This window comes from Taurulus bubalis, assembly GCF_910589615.1.
Source record: "Taurulus bubalis genome assembly, chromosome: 1".
Taxonomy (NCBI): Eukaryota; Metazoa; Chordata; class Actinopteri; order Perciformes; family Cottidae; genus Taurulus; species Taurulus bubalis.
In genome coordinates, this window is record NC_136589.1 from 22,056,591 (window position 1) to 22,077,164 (window position 20,574).

The following is a 20,574-nucleotide window of genomic DNA, read 5'->3' on the forward strand; positions in this document are numbered from 1 at the left end:
TCCTCCCTCTTCTGAAAGGAGCGTGCACACGCATTTATCCAGATGAATGACGTCTGGTTCGAATGAACGAGACTGTTTGAGGGCGGGTCAACCTTTGAAGAACCGGGAAAGCCTGATGTCAATCATCTCGCTAATTTAGGCTAATAGGACATTTGATCGACTTAGTTGAACCACGTACAAAAAATACCCGAACACTGGGCAAGCAGCAGGCCAGCACTATGACAGCCCTGTGGGAGAACCTTCTGCCATACGACCATAGACTGTATATGAAAAGTGGCCATAAACACTGTGACTCCGCCTATTCGTTTACTGACTGACCTTTCGAAACCTGGAGATAGGCCTTTTAGTATAACTGAATGCTGCATACAAAAAATGTTGACAACCAAAATGTTACAGTTATATGGTAAATGGACTAATACTTTCTAGTACTCAGCCCACTCAAAACACTTTAACAATGCATGTTAGTCACCCATTCACACACTGATGTCAGGGGCTACAAAACAAGGTGCCACCTGCTCATATGCATCTATCTAAATGTCTTGCCCGAGGCCCGATGGCATTGATTATGTGGCGATCAAACTGCTGATCTTCTGATTGAGGGACGACCCGCTGTAACCACTGAGCCATATTCACTCACCTTTGAAGAACTGAAAACAGACTTAAATGGATGAAGTTGTCAGACAAAACTATGTTATACTGTAGCTCAGGGGGATGAGTGGTCATCCCGAGAACCGCAAGGTACCCGGCACGATCCCCAGTCCTCCCATAGCTCACATGTCGAAGTGTCCCTGAGCAAGACACCCAACCCCCAGCTGCTCCCCGGGCGCCCCAAAGGGCTGCCCACTGCTCCCCAACCAGGGATGGGTCAAATGCAGAGAAGAATTTCCCCAAGGGGATTAATAAAGTGCATGTTTCTTTTTTTCTTTTTCTTTTTCTTTCTATACAATTACGTTGTCTAAATTGATAATAAGAAGCATACTAACTCAAGTTCCTCAGAAGATCTGATCATTTTACCCTAAAGTTCTGAACAACAGTAAAACCAAGGAGCTGGTTGTTGGTTTTAGAAAAAAGAACATCAGTGGCACCCACTTACTGAGCATCAGTGATGTTGTTGACATGAGGTGCCTGCGTAGCTAAAGGATATTAAAAACACAACAACCTGTTCACCGCTGCCCTCTGGAAAGAGCTGATAAATCACCAGACTTTTATAAACAGCTTCTTTCCTCTGGCTGTGAGACTCCTTAATTCCCCCTCAAAACAAAACAAAACTAGATTATATATATATATATATATATATAAAATCTAGTTTTGTTTTGTTATTGTTTGTTTTCTTTCCTATGGAGCAAATTGGGAAAACAATCTAAAGTGCGTTGTCCGCTGTCATACAATGACAAATAGAAACCCTTTGAAGATCTTCCGTTGTGTGTGGTTGTCGGGGCTTGGCAGACGGGGTGACGGCTCCCTTTTGTTATAAGAAACATGGGTCGAAAGATGTGCTCATGCGACTGCTCGGGCTCCGCTGGGACACGCCAGGCTCCAGCTGATTGCCGAGCATCTGCGTCATGGGGAACAATGCAGATCCCGGTCATGGAACAGTTGCACATGTATTATGTGGACTTAATTAAAGGCTTATGACTGAGTGAGTCGTTGGGCGAGAGGGCGGGTACACCGTGGATAGATCCATCGCATCTCAGTGCACTGATGTGTTGGTCTGTTCAGAAGGCCTTCATGGTGGTATTTGCTCCACACACCATCCTTCACCTGGGCCCTATTCTTCGTACATGGTTTACTGAGTTAGCCGGATAATTTTAAGGATAAGATGACGCAGGTCAGGCTTTTCGGTTCTTTGAAGCAAGTTTAGAAAAATCACCATAGCAACACATCGAAATCCCTTAACCTGCTCCAGAGCAGGTTTAGTGAAATTCACTGGATAAGTTGGCCACTCCCACCGGACAAAAAAGGCAGCTCACTTCCTCATTGATGAAGGAGCGATATTAGTTTTATAGAGAGAGAGTTCTTTGAGATCGGCAAGATCCGTTCTCACATCATCATGACTTCCTGTACGCGCGCTATAGATTCTGCCGAGACCTCCTTGAGTCGTACATTAAACACCACAGGCGCATCAGAGCATCGCCCGTCCCACATAGTGTATGCAGACTGGATCACAGTGTCTTACAGACTAGATCATAGCCTTGAGCTTTTTTGCAAGTGATACAAGTCTGTACAGTGTCTGCGATGCGGAGAACATCGGGAAAGCCGCTGCATGCCGTGTTGTTCGTAACGTTTATTTAGCGCTTAATAAACTTATGGATGTGTTGAAGCACTCATAATTATATGACAGTGTTATTAGTACACCATACATATCATTATTGTAGACAATTATTAAGGTACCGCCCATACACATTCAAACTCCTAGTTATATGGTAATCTACACATACATGTATATACACATATATGATACATACTTGCATACAGTACATATAATATAGTATATATTAATTTGTATACTAATGCCAGCACGCATATTTAAATAAATATAATCTGATTGATTTGGGTGATGAGGCACTTAAAATTAGCCGATACATTTTCCCAACACTTACGCATTTAACTTGATATTTTCCGATGCTTATGTGACTCTAGCCCGACCAGTGGAGGCGCCGTTATGCTGCATTCACAAACAGGAAGTGTTGCGAATATTCGCTACGCTTTGAATGTGAACGCAGCATTAGACTTTGCCATGATTATGGACTTAAATTCATCATATCTTGCTCCTCCATGGAGAGAAGAGACGCTCTTTCTCTGAGTTTATTTAAAATTGTAGCGTTTGAAGATCATCGAATCTGTGTTCGACTCCTCCCCCTTCTGAAGAGGAGCGTGCACAAGCATTTATCCAGATCAATGACGTCTGGTTCAAATGAACGAGACTGTTTGAGGGCGGGTCAACCTTTGAAGAACCGGGAAAGCCTGATGTCAATCATCTCGCTACTTTAAGATGGATAATAGGACATTTGATCGACTTTGTTGAACCACGTACGAAGAATACCCCCCTGGTTTTAGCCTCTTGGAGGATCTTTCAGTTCCTTCCTACAGGCCTTCAGAGAGGCTCCAGATTGAGAACATTTCTAACGGCTCTAAACAAAACCAATAACTTCCTGCATGCTATGGACCGGTAAAATACAGCTGACACAGATGGAGAGACTTAAAAATAAAAAAATGAGTGATGAAAAATTACAATTTGTCTGAAGCCAGATTCTCTCACATACACATCATCAGTTTCAATAGCAGTTGTTTTATTAACACTCAGCTACATTTATGATAGTTAAAGTACCTCTTATGTGATCATCGCTTCAAATAACCTGACAGTTATTGGTTGTACTGTTAAACTCTGGTGTCTCTACTACACATTCCTTCAAAGTGTGTACTCTAATCCATTAACTGCAAAGAAACATGTGATACAATGTGCCAAATGATGTTGTATAATGCCGTTGTAAATCACCAAAGTCTTTGTGCCAAAGCAAGTCTCAAGTCTTAGGGCTCAAATCCCAAGTAAACTTTGATTCCTAAACAATACATTTTTCTGTCATATTATTCACACTTTGTTCATATTTAACAGCAGTAGAGTAGTGAGTGTTGTAAAAGAACACATATGGAATGCTGGTAACAATGTGTACTGCTATACTCTCAATTGACCTGATATTTTCTTTAACGTCTGCCTAGGGAGTGAAGCCTCTAACACAAAGTTGTTCATCGATTAGCCTCTTCATGTTTCCCTCAAAGTGCACCACATTGATGCATTTAAACATAAGAACACACATTATAAATATATTTGGCCTTTTCCGCTGTTAATTAAATAAAAATGTTACCTCCAGACCTCCCCGTCACTGATCCACACTTTGAACCATAACGAGGCACCATCATGAATACATCACTTAGCATTGAGACCGTCGATGCAATCCTGGGATGCAACTGTCATCAGTTGCTAATTCTTCTCACCACACTGATTGTGTAGCAAAACTATTAAGCTTAGCTGGTTTAGGGTTTAACGTTGGTCTGGCTTCTCACAATTCATCTCCCTCAACCCGCTGTTCTTTTTACACCCACAAAGGCCAAAACCCTGTGCAGCTTTCTGCCTCGTTGTCCGCAGTTCATTTTTTTGGTTGACCTCTGCACAGACAAATGTAACTTTTCTCTGCACGCTTTCTTCGTCTGCTGGAGCTACAGCAGGTTAAAATAAGATCTGTTGTCAGGAAAATTAAGAGCAGATTCCCAGCGTGCTCCTTAACAGCAGCATGTTTCATCTTTGGGAGAGCATCATATCAAGTTATTTTAGGCAAAAGCCTCAAGTCGCAACATCTTTTATCAATAGTTGTCTGTAATTGATGCCTTGGAGTCATTGTTTTTGTCCTTATTATGTATAATAAGTGAATGGAAAAAGACCCTGCATGGTATGGACCCTTGCTCCCAGAAAATAACGAATTGAACCATTAAACTTTCTCCAGTTAAAATATAATAAAAGTCCCAGTCCAGTCTGGGCAAGTAGGTTCTCTATCCACAGAAAGCTACCCTGCCCATTGTTCTCTCATCATTATGGTATTATGCATGGGAGCAGTTTATTAATAGTCTGGGTGTGATGGATATAAATAAACCTGTTGTTTATGACCCCACACAAACCGTGCAGGAGCCCGTTTACTGGCCACAGCCTCCAGAGCATGTCAGCCTGATAGCAGCAGAGAAGATAAGGGCTCTCTCTCTCATGGGGAGAAAATAACCACTGAGGCTGTTTATTCTCACTGAGTGATAAACAGCAGCCCTGTCCTGACAGTGTAGGTTTTATAATGCTGTTATGATATAAATAAATGTATATATTGATGAAGACTGTTAAGGATTCCAACTTTTCGCTCTAGAGGTGTTCCCATGAGTAGGGCTTTAATTCCATATGATCATTTATTGTACTTATTGCACACTAATCGTGTGATGAGGTCCTACTTTGAGAAGTTGTGCTATAGAATTACGTTGTCTAAATTGACAATAAGAAGCATACTAACTCAAGTTCCTCAGAAAATCGAATTATTTTACGCTAATGTTCTGAACAAGAAGGGAAAACAATAGGAGTATACTTTACCAGGCAGACTATTTATTTATTTATTGAGTTACCTGAAAACAGGCGATTGACATATATTTCGTTATATGAATTGACCTATATTGTGATAGAGGATCATAGCCATATCATCCAGCCCTACCTCCAAGTAAATTACTTTTGTATTGTGAAGGTTATACCTCTATTGGAGTTTTCCCATACAGTTCAATAAGGAAATGCCATCTCACCACAATCCTGGGCAAAATAAATGGGATTCAAAATATCAACATATATGCTTAGAACTCTTGAAATGCCAATAAACATACTGGAATCCCTTCACCTTATTATATGGTTATTGCATCACAGGTAAATGTCTTTAACGTTTTTAGTGAAAAACAAACCATCTTAAATGAGATAATCATGACTCATAAGGTCCCCCGGGAAAATATATTTTTAAATTGAAACACTGTATCTGTTCTTTGTTGCATGATTCAAGTATGTATTTTTAATTAGGCTCCATTTTTCTCTCCTCGGCTACGATAGCGAGCTGAACAGCATCAAGTCACTCATGTGACTATATTCTCGATTACCCCGATAAGGAAAATTCACCACCACCAACTTATTGTGAGGGATTCTTATCGCAACCCGAGCTAATAAAAAAGCTCTGATTTAGTAAGTGCAGTCAGTAATCACTGGCTGTGTTCTGTCACTACAACTGAATTCCGTCGGAAATGTTTGTGTCTCTTGTTGGGATTGAACACAAGACCTCCTGTTTGTCCACCAGTGTCCTTCCATTTTGGCTCTCCGCTCTGGACCATGTTCAGCAGCGCCGGGTGGAGCGGCTCAGCCAGCAGCTGCTGGTGCTTTCAGTCAGTGGAGGATTAGAAGTGTGATCCCACCGCTGACAGGCCCTCTGGATTCTTGGACGCCACACACACAGACACCAGGCCCTTCAACGGACCGGCACCGGGAGGGGCCTCGAGTATGTGGCCCTACAGTACATCACCAATATAATTACGACCAATGCCAACGCATTAACAATCGTTGGAAATACACCGATGGAGCTTCAATTCACACGGTGGGCCTAAAAAAATATTGTAATTAAACAAGCGTTGTGTTTAACATTCAGGGTCTACTAGACTTGATCACATGAAGCAAGGAAGCTGAGCGACAGAGATTGTTTTAACTTCATCAAACAGGTGAAGCTTTACTATTTTGGCACTGGTACAATGACTGATGCAAGCCGGGCCGAGGACACTTGCATTGCTATCGCTTATTGCTCTTCTAATGTTAGAATAAATCAATGATATGGTTCTTTGTTATGTTGATATTTAATAGTATGAATCTTGTTTTTGTTCCATGTAAAAAAATAAAAAATAAATATTGTTCCTGTCAAAGGTTTACAGAACACAAGATGTCTGTACTTCTGAATGTGTTGCACGTTGTGTTTCACCAGGTTTAGCTCCAACACGGGACGACTTCCCTGTAGAGCCATGAGCTGGAAGAGCACCGTAAGTTCTTGACTGAGAATTGAAAATGCTAAAATTGGGGGTAGATTTCATATAAATAAATTAACTGTACTTTCTCATATATATATATATATTTATTTTTCAGTTGTTCAAGTTAAAGGATTCCTTCAGTGTATTATATCCACTATTGGAAAGTTTAAGCATCAACCAATTTTTTAGATATCCTGAGGTAAAGGATATTTTCCCAGTAATCTCAGTAGAGATCATGGGTCTGGTTAACTTTATTGAAAGGTAAAATAATTCCCAATATCTCCATTTTTGCCCAGAACTTCAATGCTAGGTCTAGCAACATATTGTGTTCTTCTTCAGGTTCACCTGAAACGCTAACATGTATTTGAATTAGAATCTTAAAAGAACAGCAAACCATGATGAATGAAAACAGAGGATTTTGACATGTTTTCTATAAATTCTACCAGATGTTTTCAAAGAGCTCTGTGTTGCATGTTTCAAGTAAATCATGTGGAACGGTTCGCCATCGATCTCTAGGCTTGAATGACAATTGCTTGGCATTTCCAAAACTTGCATGTACTGCAGCTTCTCCATGGCATTACAACATGAACGCAGAAAAACAGAGAGCAGGCTTTGTAGTGAAGGCCAAGCCTTGTCCGTGTGTCCGGTAGCAAACATACACTCATTGGGCAGTGGTGCCCTCTAGTGAACTCCTCCAGGTAATACAAGTGATCGCCTCTGATAAGGCAACCTTTTTCCTCTGCTCCTTGTTCAATGCTGTTTTGAAGGAAATGTGCTGAGGAGGATCCAAATAAAGGATTCGCTTTAATATCATGAAACAAATATATTGGATAGGGGGCTTTCTGTCATTTCATTTTGCACCTTTCCATTATGGTGTAAATGTCTCCCAGTGGCTTTTCATTCACTGAACCGGCCGGAATCCTAAAGTTGTGATGGTGACTCCAGAAGTCCTGGTCCAGAAGTCCATTGTGGACCAGGTGTCTGAGGCAGCACATATGTAGGCGCCTGGTTACTGGCTGGCTCGGACCAATCCTTACTTCGGTGTGAATGTCACCCTCTGCTGCCTTTCTCTTTTTCTTGTCCGGGCAGCAGTTCATTGCATTTGACGCCTTCCACACATTTGAAACACTGTCCTCTGGCTTAGTGCCATCACCATCGTTACCCTTATCACGTAACTGTTCATGACTGCGACCCTCTCCCCTCTGTGTTGGAGTTAAACTGCAGTGTCAAAGTGGATCCACACAGGGGCAGTCTTGTTTAAACTGAGTGGACAAGGCAAGTTTATTTTTATTTTAACAACAAGGCGATTCAAAGTTGGTTTCCGAGCCAAGCACTCCACTGACACAGCCAACTGCATTCTTCTTGAGAATATAAAGCTTAAATTGGATAAAGGGGGAGTAGTAGGAGCAGTATTTATTGACCTCAGGAAGGCTTTCGACACTGTTAACCACAATATCTTGATTAAGAAAATGTCACATTTCAACTTCTAAGCTGAATCGCTAGCACTGACGAAGTCCTACCTTGAGGGAAGAGCCCAGTGTGTTAGAGTGGGTGAGGCTGTATCGCCTACGCTAGGATATGAAGTGGGTGTCCCTCAGTGTTCGATTTTGGGACCATTATTATTCAGCTTGTACATAAATGACCTCCCCAGTGTTAGTAAGGGATGTGATATTCAAATGTACGCTGATGACACAGTGATTTATATCCATGCAAAAAGCAAAGAACAGGCTGCACTTAAACTCACCGATACAATGGTCAATTTGTCCAGATGGCTCTCAGATTCCTGTTTACACCTAAACGTAAAAAAGTCGGTCTGTATGTTTTTCACAAAGACGGCATGTACCTCACCTGAGCCGGATGTCAATAGGCTCGTTCGAGATGAGCCAGTTCTGCGCAGAATCGATCGTCGGCGATCGGCGCGCAATGCATGCCGGTTAGAATTGTGTCTGACTTGCTCCCGACTTGCTCTGACGTCATGCACACGTGGTCAACGATACTCTCACGAGATCAAGTCGCCGTCGATTTCAGAGTCAGCCGCCGTTGCTTCCCAACGACTGCGTGGCCCAGTGCATGATGGGAAACGCCTGGCTGTCGCCACATCAGAGAGCTGATTGGCTCTTAGATCTGACAGCAAACACCACGTGTTGTAGAAAATCCTTATTTTATGTGTAGTTGCAATACTTAACCCTCGATTATTGACTATTCGTCTCATGTTAAAATCTAAAAACACATCTTGTGTGGTTGATAATACAAAATCTTATTTTCATAACACATATCTAAACCAGTAGTAATGTATTTCACAGGCAGACATAAAAATACCAAAGGATGCAGCTACACACTCATTTCTACATAAATATATATTTATAAACACATATAATAAATCCAAACGTGATCTGTAAACTACAAGTAAACAAAAGTTCAAAACTAACAGGAAGTACTTTATTCAGTGACTTCCTGTGTATACTTTGAAGGCAGCTGACAACTGTCCGACTTGATTGCAGTTTTTTGTCAACGCCTCCTGCTGCAGCAGCCTGCTCTCGTCTGGATTCCAGGCAAGGCGCAGCTCTAACGAACGAGCCTTATGTCTCTGGTGAGAGGCTCCAGATAGTGCCTGAATATAAATACCTAGGTGTCTACCTTGATTCAAACCTTTCTTTTAAGAAGCAGGTAAAAAACGTGGCAAAAGTTGTCAGATTTCATTTGTTTAATTTCAAGTACATAAGAAACAATCTAACCATAGACACTGCAAAGCTGCACTTTAATGCAATGATCATCCCATATTTAAATCAGGTTTGTCTTTTAACCCAGTTGCACCAAACTTTAAACTTAGTTTAACCTTAGTTTACAATTATCCTGGGTAAATCTAACCCTTTGGCAATCTCTGTTTAATTTCCATTTAAATCTAAATTAAAATCAAATTTGTTGCACCAGTTATTTTAAACCTAGACTAAACCTGGATTAGCAATTATATTTAAACCACCCCTGGAGGAGGTTTATCTCCGTTTTATTGACAACATGGCTGCATATCTTCGCTGGATGGGGTTAGAAGAAAGAGTTCCTCGCATGAAAATTAGAGATTGGTTAAACCCAATTAAATTTTATGACAACAGCGGGTTTTCACAGCGGTATAGATTCACAAAGGAGTGTCATATACCTCAATGGGAAGGTTGGACCAGCAATCAAGCATGGAAGTGAGAGGAATTTTGCTGTGCCACCACTTCTCCAGCTCCTAGTAGCTGGAGTTAAACTCCTCCATTAACTCGCTCATCAACATCTTTTCAAATGTTTGACCCTCTTTGACGGGCCATAATAGCTAGCTAGTGACAGAGTTTATTAGCTATAGCCGCTGTAGCGGTAGCTATGAACGGTAACTAACGGTATCATTAACGGAATGTTTCCACGGCAACATAAACTAATTCTGTTTTAACCCTTGTTTAAACTAGTTTAACTAATCCAGGGTTAAAATTAAGATGTGCAATTATAAACCAGTTTAAACCTAGTTTTACTCACCCTAGATTAACTCTGAAACAGGATTAATTTAATCCATGTTGGTGCAACCCAGCCACAGTCTCCTGAGCTGGGATAACATCACTAAATTCTCCTATATGTGTCTTGTTTTTAAAGTTCTTAATGATATGGCTCCTCCCCCACTTATGAATTTATCAAACGAAACACGCAGAGTGGTAGACAAACTAGATCTGTGGAGAGAGGTGACTGTATCATCCCCTTTAGGAAAAGTTCCCTTAGACAGTTTACATTCTCAGTAAAAGCAGGACACCTCTGGAATGCCCTGCCCCTGCATATACGCACTAGCAGAACATATCCCTCCTTTAAACACGGCCTGAAGAACTGACTTATTCGCAATTAGGTGTGTGAGCATGAATCGTGACTCCCTCCTCAATGATCGTGTGTACAAAATGTGTGTATGTTTATGTATTGATCTTTATGATGTTTTTATGATTTTATGATGAGGCCTATTTATATATTTGATTGTAACCTGTATGTTTATTGCTTTTTATGATGTTTTTGTTATAACCATTTCTTTCCTTTAGTGATGGCTTGTTATATCTGGCCACAGGGACTACGGTTGAAATTTAGCCTTAGCTAAGGCTGACACATTTACCCCTGGGTTGATTGATGTGTACGGCCCCTGTTCAAATAAATAAATGAAATGAAAAATGAAAGTGCCTCACATAAAACCATTAAAAGCATCACTATTTACAATTTATATATATATATATATATATATATATATATATAGGTTGCGGGGAGTAAGGCTCTGACTGTTGTTTGTGCTTATGCACTGAACAGCATTTCGGAGTATCCGGCCTTCTTGGAGTCGGTGGGAGGGGTCCTGGAAAGGGCGCCGCCTGCCGACTCCATAGTTTTCCTGGGAGACCTCAACGCTCACGTGGGCAATGACAGAGAAACCTGGCGGGGCGTGATTGGGAGGAACGGCTTGCCCGACCTGAACCCGAATGGTGTTTTGTTGTTGGACTTCTGTGCTAGCCACAGTTTGTCCATAACGAACACCATGTTCGAACATAAGGTGGCTCATAAGTGTACCTGGTACCAGAACACCTTAGGCCGGGACTTTGTAATCGTATCAGCTGATCTGCGGCCGTATGTCTTGGACACTCGGGTGAAGAGAGGAGCAGAGCTGTCAACTGATCACCACCTGGTGGTGAGTTGGATCAGATGGCGGGGGAGTCGGCTAGAAAGACCTGGCAAGCCCAAACGTGTAGTCAGGGTGAACCGGGAACGTCTGGCGGAGGATCTTGTCCGGGAGGTCCTCAACTCCCACCTCCGGAAGAACTTCTCACAAATCCCGAGGGAGGCTGGGGACATGGAACCCAAGTGGACCATGTTCAAAGCCTCTATTGTGGACGCGGCTGCTCGGAGCTGTGGTCGGAAGGTTATCGGTGCCTGTCGTGGCGGCAACCCGAGAACCCGGTGGTGAACACCGGGGGTGAGGGAAGCCATCAAACTGAAGAAGGAGGCCTTTCGGGCCTGGCTGGCACAGGGGTCTCCTGAAGCAGCTGACGGGTACCGGCAGGCCAGAAGGGCTGCAGCTGCGATGGTCGCGGATGCTAAAACTGTTCTACGGTCGTGGAACAGTGGACCAGCTCTTTACCCTTGCAAGACTACTGGAGGGGTCCTGGGAGTTTGCCCAACCAGTCTACATGTGCTTTGTAGACTTGAAGAAGGCTTTCGACCGGGTCCCTCGGGGGTTTTTGTGGGGGGTGCTGCGGGAGTATGGGGTGCCGGACCCGTTGGCACGGGCCATCCGGTCTCTGTACACCTGCAGTAGGAGCTGTGTTCGTATCCTCGGTAATAAGTCAGACACGTTCCCAGTGGGTCTTGGCCTCCGCCAGGGCTGCCCTTTATCACCGGTCCTGTTCGTGACCTTCATGGACAGGATATCTAGGCGCAGCCAGGGGGCGGAGAGGATCCGGTTCGGGAGTCTCGGGATCGCCTCTCTGCTGTTCGCGGATGATGTGGTCCTGTTTGCCTCCTCGGACCGTGACCTCCAGCATTCACTGGGGCGTTTTGCAGCCGAGTGTGAAGCGGCAGGGATGATAGTTAGCACCTCCAAATCTGAGGCCATGGTGCTCTGCCGGAAACCGGTGGATTGCTCCCTCCAGGTGGGGACAAACTGCCTACCCCAAGCGAAGGAGTTCAAGTATCTCGGGGTCTTGTTCACGAGTGAGGGTAAGGTGGAGCGGGAGATCGACAGGCGGATCGGTGCGGCTGCAGCAGTAAAACAGGCGCTGTACCGGTCCGTCTTGGTGAAGAGGGAGCTGAGCCGGAAGGCGAAGCTCTCCATTTACTGATCGGTCTACGTTCCAACCCTCACCTATGGTCACGAACTCTGGGTCGTGACCGAAAGATTGAGATCTCGGATACAAGCGACCGAAATGAGCTTCCTCACTCAGGGTGGCCGGGCTCAGCCTTAGAGATAGGGTAAGGAGCTCGGACATCAGGGGGGAGCTTGGAGTCGAGTCGCTGCTCCTTCGTGTCGAAAGGAGTCAGCTGAGGTGGTTCGGGCATCTAGTCTGGACGCCTCCCATTAGAGGTTTTCCAGGCACGTCCAACTGGTAGGAGACCCCGGGGAAGACCGAGGACACGCTGGAGGGATTATATCTCCCGGCTGGCCTTGGAACGCCTCGGGATCCCCCAGATGAGCTAGAAAGTGTTGCGGGTGAGAGGGAAGCCTGGGTCGGCCTGCTGAACCTGCTGCCACCGCGACCCGACCCCGGATAAGTGGCTGATAATGGATGGATGGATGGATAAAACCATTAAAAGCATCAAAAGGCGGGGCTTGATCCAATGTCATGCATTTAACTTGGTTATATTTTCTACAGCCATATTGTGTTGGTTTCCCTCCACAGGGAGGTCAGAGTCAGACTCAAACTAAACTAAAGTGTGGGAGTCACCTTCCTCATAAAGTTCTGGTGGGGACTGGCAGCAGGTTTAGGGCTGAAATAAAGTGTGTTTTGGCCCAGGCAACATGGGCCATTGTCTCAAAATGTGCACATGATTTGGATATATTGCAGAGCTATATGTATTATATTACATTGCCCTGCAGAAGTGTTTGTATTTGTACGGTCACTGTGTGAACATTGTTATTTATAGCTTTTGTAAGTGAAGTCCGGCTGCAGACTGGATGAGTCAGCGGAGACATCTGAGGATCACTTATAGCAGGACATGAACTTTCAATGGAAGTCTAAAGCCAGTAAGACGTGTTGTTTCCTGTGATCTCACCTCTCCTTAAAAGAATAGTTCAACTTGTTGCACTAATTGATTGTTAATTATGGATTGGCCAAACAAAATGATCACAAACACGTCTGTGTTCTCTAAATATGTAGAAACATTACCTCAATTTATTCAGAGGTGATGTAACAAATGTAGTGGTTAGTGGATCGAATGCCGTCTGTAACTTAACTAGACTGATCAGCCTTTTTGCAAGCAGTTGGAAAGGGAGTAGGGAGACATTTAACACTTCCAAACTAGGTCAAGCTTTATTTCTGGACTGAATACAGGCTGGTTCAAAACAGAAACTGACAGATGTATGGGAGAGAGTTCAACTCAGACATTTCAGAAATGCAAAGCACAGCAAAGGATGGGACAGAAGCAGATCTATATATATATATATATATATATATATATATATATATATATATATATATATATATATATATATATATATATATATATATATATATATAAAAATATATATATATATATATATATATATATATATATATATATATAACCTGCCTGATGTTGAATTACATCCCTCTTGATCCGTGTAAGTGGTCACAAGACCTGGTGAGCATACTCATCCTCCTCTTTTATTTTCAACACAAACATGAACATAACATACAAACTGAATGAACTGGCAGGTATACTTTGATTACAGTTGAGATCCAACAAATACAAATACAAGAGGAAACAGCGGCTCTTGGCTCTGGGCAGCAACTTTGAAGCATTAAAGCGCAGGTTAGCAACTTTGTAGAAACCGACAAGAGTAAACTTGATTTCTAAAGTATCCAACTGAAGAAAAACACACCCTTCCCTTCGTCTCATTCACATGCAAGAAAACTCCTAACAGTATCATAATGAATATAAACATGGTCATGGTCAATGTTAGTATCCCCAGCTGTCAAGCTAGCTTATTAAGATCGGGACACTTTGTCCACCTTTCGCCTTGTGGAAGAGTCCGGTGATGCGCAATGAGTTTTTGAACAGATTAAGGAGGTGCTTGCCGGTGGATTGTGTTACCTTTGGACAGAGCCAGGCTAGCTATTTCCTCTGTTTCCAATTTTTATAGTTAGTTAGTTAACTTAGTTAGTTTAAGTTAGCTGGCTTTAGCTTTATAGTGTTTTGCATCTAACTCTCAGCAAGAAAGCCAATAACTATATTTCCCAAAAAGTAAAACTTTGCCTTTTAATATGACTAATTTTCTATGGCAAACTAAGTCCACAAGTCTCAAGAAGCCGGGCGCCTTTTGAAAAAAAAAGACCATAAACTGTATAAGAAGTGACATTTTGGCCATCGTCAACTTGGTTTTTGGCCGTTGCCATCTTGGCTTTTTGCAACCAGATGGAGCTAAGACCAAAATGTTACAATTAACTTACCTGGACTGAAAACACACTGTGAAAAGGTCAAACGAAAACACAGACAACCCTGACAATTAAGGGAGTGGCTTTATTTTTTTACTCTAAATGGACCATCATTTCCTAAATGAACATCATGCTGTATTGAAGAAGACTTGAAGCTAGAGATTGAGACATAAACGCATGTTTACAATGTTTACTAAGGGACTAAATCAAGAGAGAAGTAGTCATTTTCTCATATACTTCTATACAACCAGAGAAGTTGCCCTCTGGTGGTCAATAGAGAGAACCCTAGATTATGGTACTCTCGCATTGGCTTCACTTTTCAGACCCTGAGGTCTGCACTGACTGAAGCGACTGGAACTTGTCCATCACAGAGACAGCTTGGTATCTGGTATATGTCTTATTAGCATGAAGTGATATACTGTAGATACGTTATGTTATTTTTGCCATGATATGAGAAACAGTGTGGTGATATCTAAGCGAGAGGAGAGAAAGGACAGTAAATGTGGAGTATGTGTATGTGTGTTACCATACACTGATTGACAGGGACAGACTGCTGCAACAGCTGAGTCTCAGCCCAGATACAGTACAAAGGTTATTGCTAATAATACACGTGAAAACACACGTATACACACACACACACACACACACACACACACACACACACACACACACACACACACACACACACACAATTTGACTCATTGCACCTAATTTCACATCATTGTTGACACTTATTTTGTGACTTTTCCATAACACTGGATCTGTTAGCGCTGGTCAGCTTCTGCTGGCAATGGAGACTAAATGAGTCAGAAACCTTGCGATATTCATAATAACGACAAGGAAGCCATGTCATTGGTTCAACCTCTCTGTACCCCTTCAGTAGGAGCAATGTGACACCTTCAAGGCCCAGGAAGCATTCGACAGGGCGAGAACATGCTCTGTGTGTTGGAGGGAGGGTGATGTGTGAGTGACAGAAAGGAGCCAGAAGACACGGTTACAGCGGAGATAGTTCGATCACTGGAGATATTTCTCCTGCAACCGTTGGACGTCTCTCAGGGGGAAACGCAGTGGTGGCCAACGCTGACTGAAACCCAATCCAGGACGTTGCATTTCAGCAGAAGAAACCAAAAGGTGGCCGGTGACAATCACTGCAGGACGAGAGGAAAACAGGGAAGGGGACACGTGGGGAAACCGGCTCTACAAGGTCAGAAAGGACAAAAGCTCAACTGGCTTTTCTGCAGCGTCAAGAAAAACCAGCAGAGCGACCACTATGTGTGTTTGGTTGCATTGTTTAGCTGTCGCTTAACTCCTGTGCACTGAAGCTACCAGCAGATACAAGCAGTGCCGAGTCAGGAGGAGTGCCTACCGGATTGAAAAATTTCCTGGTGGGGTTTCACAGCGTGAACGCATTTGCAGTCTGTGGAATGCTAGGGGCCAGCTGTCTTTTCATTCATGTTATACAGCACATTCTACGGATGGCAAAAACGTGCAGCTAACACCAGTGGACTTCAACTATTTTTTACACGGTCAGCATTTTTGAATTCCTGGATCTGGATTTGACCTCCATCAATGCACCAATGGTTCCACTCTTCAAGCTTTGAAAAGATTTGTTCAGTTTGTTTAGATTGATTGATTCCAACCAGCCATTGGGACTTCATAGAGTTGTTCTGTTGTGCAATAGAAGGGATCCAAGGCATCAATTAAGTGCATTCTATACAGGATTACAGACTTAGCACATGAAGCAGTGCATGCTATTCAGTCTGAGGTGGATAATCTACACAAACACGCTGCTACATCCAGAGCCAGCAGCAGTCCACATTCACACGGTGACATTAAGTTGAGATCTGGTAAGAGGTTTGGATCTGGGTCCAGATGTTCCTCAACACGGTGCTGGTGGTCCTGACGGACCTGGCGGCTCGGCTCCTGGGTAACACCGCCTTCCGGAAGCACTTCCACCTGTTGCTGTCAGTGGTGGTGATGTTCGGCCCGGTATTGAGCTTCTGGGTCTCCCAGCACAGCATCTTTGCCAAGAGAAGCCACTTCCTCTACAGGTGAGGCTGACTTCCTCTTTACTTTGTGATCACTTGTCTTCCTTGAACCAGTAGTGTTGTTGCGCCACTGTGGCCCCATTCCTACCTGGCTTTAGAATGCCTCTCCACCCGGGTCTCGAGTGGCCACTTGTGATCAGCTCTCACTTTCGCTCTCCATGCAAATAAACATAAATTCAGTTTGCACTAAATGCGTTGTTGTTTTTAAATCGGAGGAACTTCCTGTGCCTATAGTTTGCTGGAAATTAAAAGAGTAAGGCCCAAATCTAAACAATACAGACTTGACCTATTCCTTGGCGTGTTCCAGGCAAACCAAATCGGCCAAGACGTTTGACCCCTGTAATGTGTCAATGAACGTTTTTAAATTTTAAGACGGCATGGATAAAGCCAGTGTGAGCGGGTTGAGACGGCGTTGGCGAGCAAATGAGTACGTAGATCCGTCTTACGCAGAGGATGTCGGTTGAGAAGGAGGTCGCGTACACACCCTTGATCTGAGCGATCTACGTGATCGGATCTCAAGCGCTTCTTCAATGTTCCTCCTTGTGTGCATTCACACTTGTACGTAGAGCTGTCCACTTGTGTGATCATCCAATAGGCGTGTTGATGCCAGGTGTGAACACTTACCTATTACTGTTCAAAGAAAACATTCTGCAACTTTGGAGAAAATGTCAATGTGTGGTGTCTGCTTCCAGTGGCCTTTTAGAGCTTTCTCACTGAAAACAGCAGAACGAGGTTGGTGAGAGTGTTAGTGAACGAAGATTTTGGGCCGTAAAAAGCACTGTATACTGTACTTCAAAACGTACTTCATATTACATGTGTGTTGTATAAATGAGTACACAGCATAACTTCTAAAATGGCTTACTGAATCCCAGGGAATTTTGGTAAAGTGAAAACTCTTGGGCAAAACCGATGGTAAAGTCTTGATTTTTGATTTAATACTGAATGAAGATCGAAAAGTAACTAAAGTACAAAATATCATTTCTGATATGTTGAATCCTGTCCTTCTATTGTCAGGTGGCTGTGTATGATTATTCTTTACTCAAGGTGTTATTTGTTCAAAGGAATTGCACATTATTAAACATGTGACAACGGCTCTCTGTGTCGCATCGCCAGGTATCCCAGCATGCTTTGTGCAGCGGCTCGGTAGCGTCCCATACACAATGAATAGGAGGAGAGTTTCTCACCAGTCTGGTCTCAGTCTTCTCAGACTCAGTGGGTGTGCTCATGAGCGACTAGTTCCTCGGGTCAGGGATTGTGTGCTCATCATGAAGAACTTGTTCTTCAGCTCTGGGGGTGCCCGTGCCGAACGAGAGACAATACAATGACACCACTTTCTCACTTATGTCCTGTTGTTTAACTACTGTCATAATCTCATTTTATCCAATTCATCCCATCAGGTCCGGCATCCTCCAATCTAAAACATCTCTCCTCCCCTTCCTCCAGGATGTTCCTGCGCTCCGGTTGGGGCTGGACTTGCATCTTTGTCGGCTCCTTCGTTTTCCTCCTCTCCTTCTCCGTCCGTCGCTCCCTCTCTCTCTCCTTCCGCCACCTCTCCCGGCTCGGGGTGGCTGGCGGGCTTTGGCTTGGTTTCTGTAAACTCCTGGACCTTCTGGAGAATGCCACCGGAAGCTGCTACGAACCTTTACTCGGCGGCCCAGAGGTCGCCAACGGGCAGCCTCTGTTGGTGCTGCGAGAAGGGGAGAGTAAGTCTGTGTGCCTCAAGGCTGGGATGCTGTGGAGGGGGTATGAAGTTTCAGAAGATGTCTTCCTCCTCTGTCTCTGCTGCCTGCTGCTGGCTGAGGAAACTGCCGTGTTTGGCCCTTATCTGAGGCTGGGTGGGATCTCAGGTGCCCCACTGAGGATCCTCTTCCTGTTCTGTGTTCTCCTGCTCTGGCTCTGGCTCTTTCTGCTGCTCTGTCTCTTGGCTTATTTCCCTCAGTTCCCCACTCAGCTACTAGGGGGCGCTCTTGGGTGCCTGAGCTGGAGGGGACTGTACCAGGGCTGGTATCGCCAGGGGCCCAGCTGGTATTGCCCTGGGAGGCCCGGACTGGGACTGCTCAACACGAAGACCAGCAGTACTGAAGTTGAGGAGGCACAACAGAGCCTCGATAACTTCAATTAACTGAAACTTAACAATGATACAGATGCATAAAATAATGAGCTCTACATGGGTGTTTGGAGGCGACTAAGAAGACCTGTCCATTTGTGTTTGTTGTCCTTTTGTAACAGTAAGACCAGATATCCTGATGAAACTTGGAACAAACAAATGGACATCCCAAAATGTATCTGTGTCTCTCTATGCTGTATGTATCAAACTTCTTTTTATTTTTCTAATGTAAGCAAATACATGCTAGAGTTATCAAAAGGCTTGGGACATCATGACAGGGAGTCCCAGTAGACATGGGCGAATTATGAGCCATTGCCCCCTGGGCACCTTTCCTACATAGGAGACTCAGACTTTAAAGCTGTCGTTTTTGTGTCTCTTTGTAGTTGTTTTCTGTCATTTGTAAACATGTTGGTCCTTTTGTTGCCATTTTGCATCCCTTTGAAGTTGTCTTGCCTCCTTTACAAGGTCGTTATGAGTCTCTTTAAAGTCGTTTTACCGTTTATAGTCATTGTGTCTCTTTGTGGTATCTATCCAGCTGTTTTGTCTCTTTGTATTTGTATTTCTACGTTTACGTGTCTCTTTGAGTGACCTTTCGTAGGTGAAGGACAGAGGCTCCATGGCCTGTGCCCAATAGGCCCATTGAGTAATCCATCCATGACAGTATAGGATTCTCCACAAGACAGGAATTCTGGACAAGAGACTGTTGCCATTTAGATACAGGCTGAAAATGTTTGAGAAACCCACAGCTTGTGTATAATGCAGAGGAAAACAAATACTGAGTTGTTTCTATGGATATTTGACATGCTAAATAACTAAATTAAGTCAACAAATAAAAATACAATAACTGGAGCGCTTGTGTAATGAACCACTTTAGTTCTGTGAAGCTTTTGAAAGATGGACTTCGAGACTATCAAACACCCATGTGTTTCACTATCAGTGCCTTATTTTGCATGAGGACGCATATTGATATAATACACCATGTGACAGCATATGAACAGGCAAGGAAAGATGCTTTGAGTTCAGTTACATATTTTCTCCGTAGCATTGGTGACACTATTTTTCTGAGACGGTGATTAAAAACTCCACTTTCACTGGATATTGGTTCTTTTAACACAGGTCTCTTCACTTTTCACCAAGCCATTTCATGTTAAAAAAATAAGAAATTACATAAGATCAGACATCGATTGTAGATATCACACGAGTCCTATGCTTACAATATCCTATCGCCAAAGAAATGTTTTATTACTGTAAAATTAAATCAAATACAAATAGAAAAGGAAATAGAAAAGAAAATAGACATGAAATGGCTCACAACAAAGGTTGAGAAACAATGTCATGATATCGAGCACACTATTTTTTATTAGTGCACCACCAGTCGAGCAACGTCTACTTCCATAATATTGGAAAGACGACAGACATCTCTACGGCCAATGTCTTTTGGGGTGAACTGCCCCTTTAAGTTTAGTGCTAATTAGCATATGCACGCTAACACACTAGATGGTGAGAGTGGTCAACATATCAGCGAAACATCAGCATGCTGACATTAGCATTCAGCTCGAAGCACTGCTTGTTTTTAAGTACAGCCTCAGAGTTGCTAGCATGGCTGCAGCTCCTGGTCTTCTTAGATAGTCACAAGGGAAACGAAGCTGGGGAATGAACGGTGAATGAACGTTAAGCTCTGTGCCCAACACACATTTAGGAGATTACCATGTTTTGT

General features: G+C 43.4%; 1 protein-coding gene across 1 annotated transcript; it reads left to right on the forward strand.

Moving 5' to 3' along the window:
• Positions 1-16,574: 16,574 nt before the first annotated feature.
• Positions 16,575-19,901, forward strand: fitm1l (fat storage inducing transmembrane protein 1, like; the record flags this gene model as incomplete). The annotated part of the gene is made up of 2 exons (XM_079215859.1): positions 16,575-16,753; positions 18,194-19,901. 2 exons carry the CDS (start codon positions 16,575-16,577, stop codon positions 18,870-18,872), a joined length of 858 nt encoding a protein of 285 aa, XP_079071985.1. The 3' UTR covers positions 18,873-19,901.
• Positions 19,902-20,574: the final 673 nt, after the last annotated feature.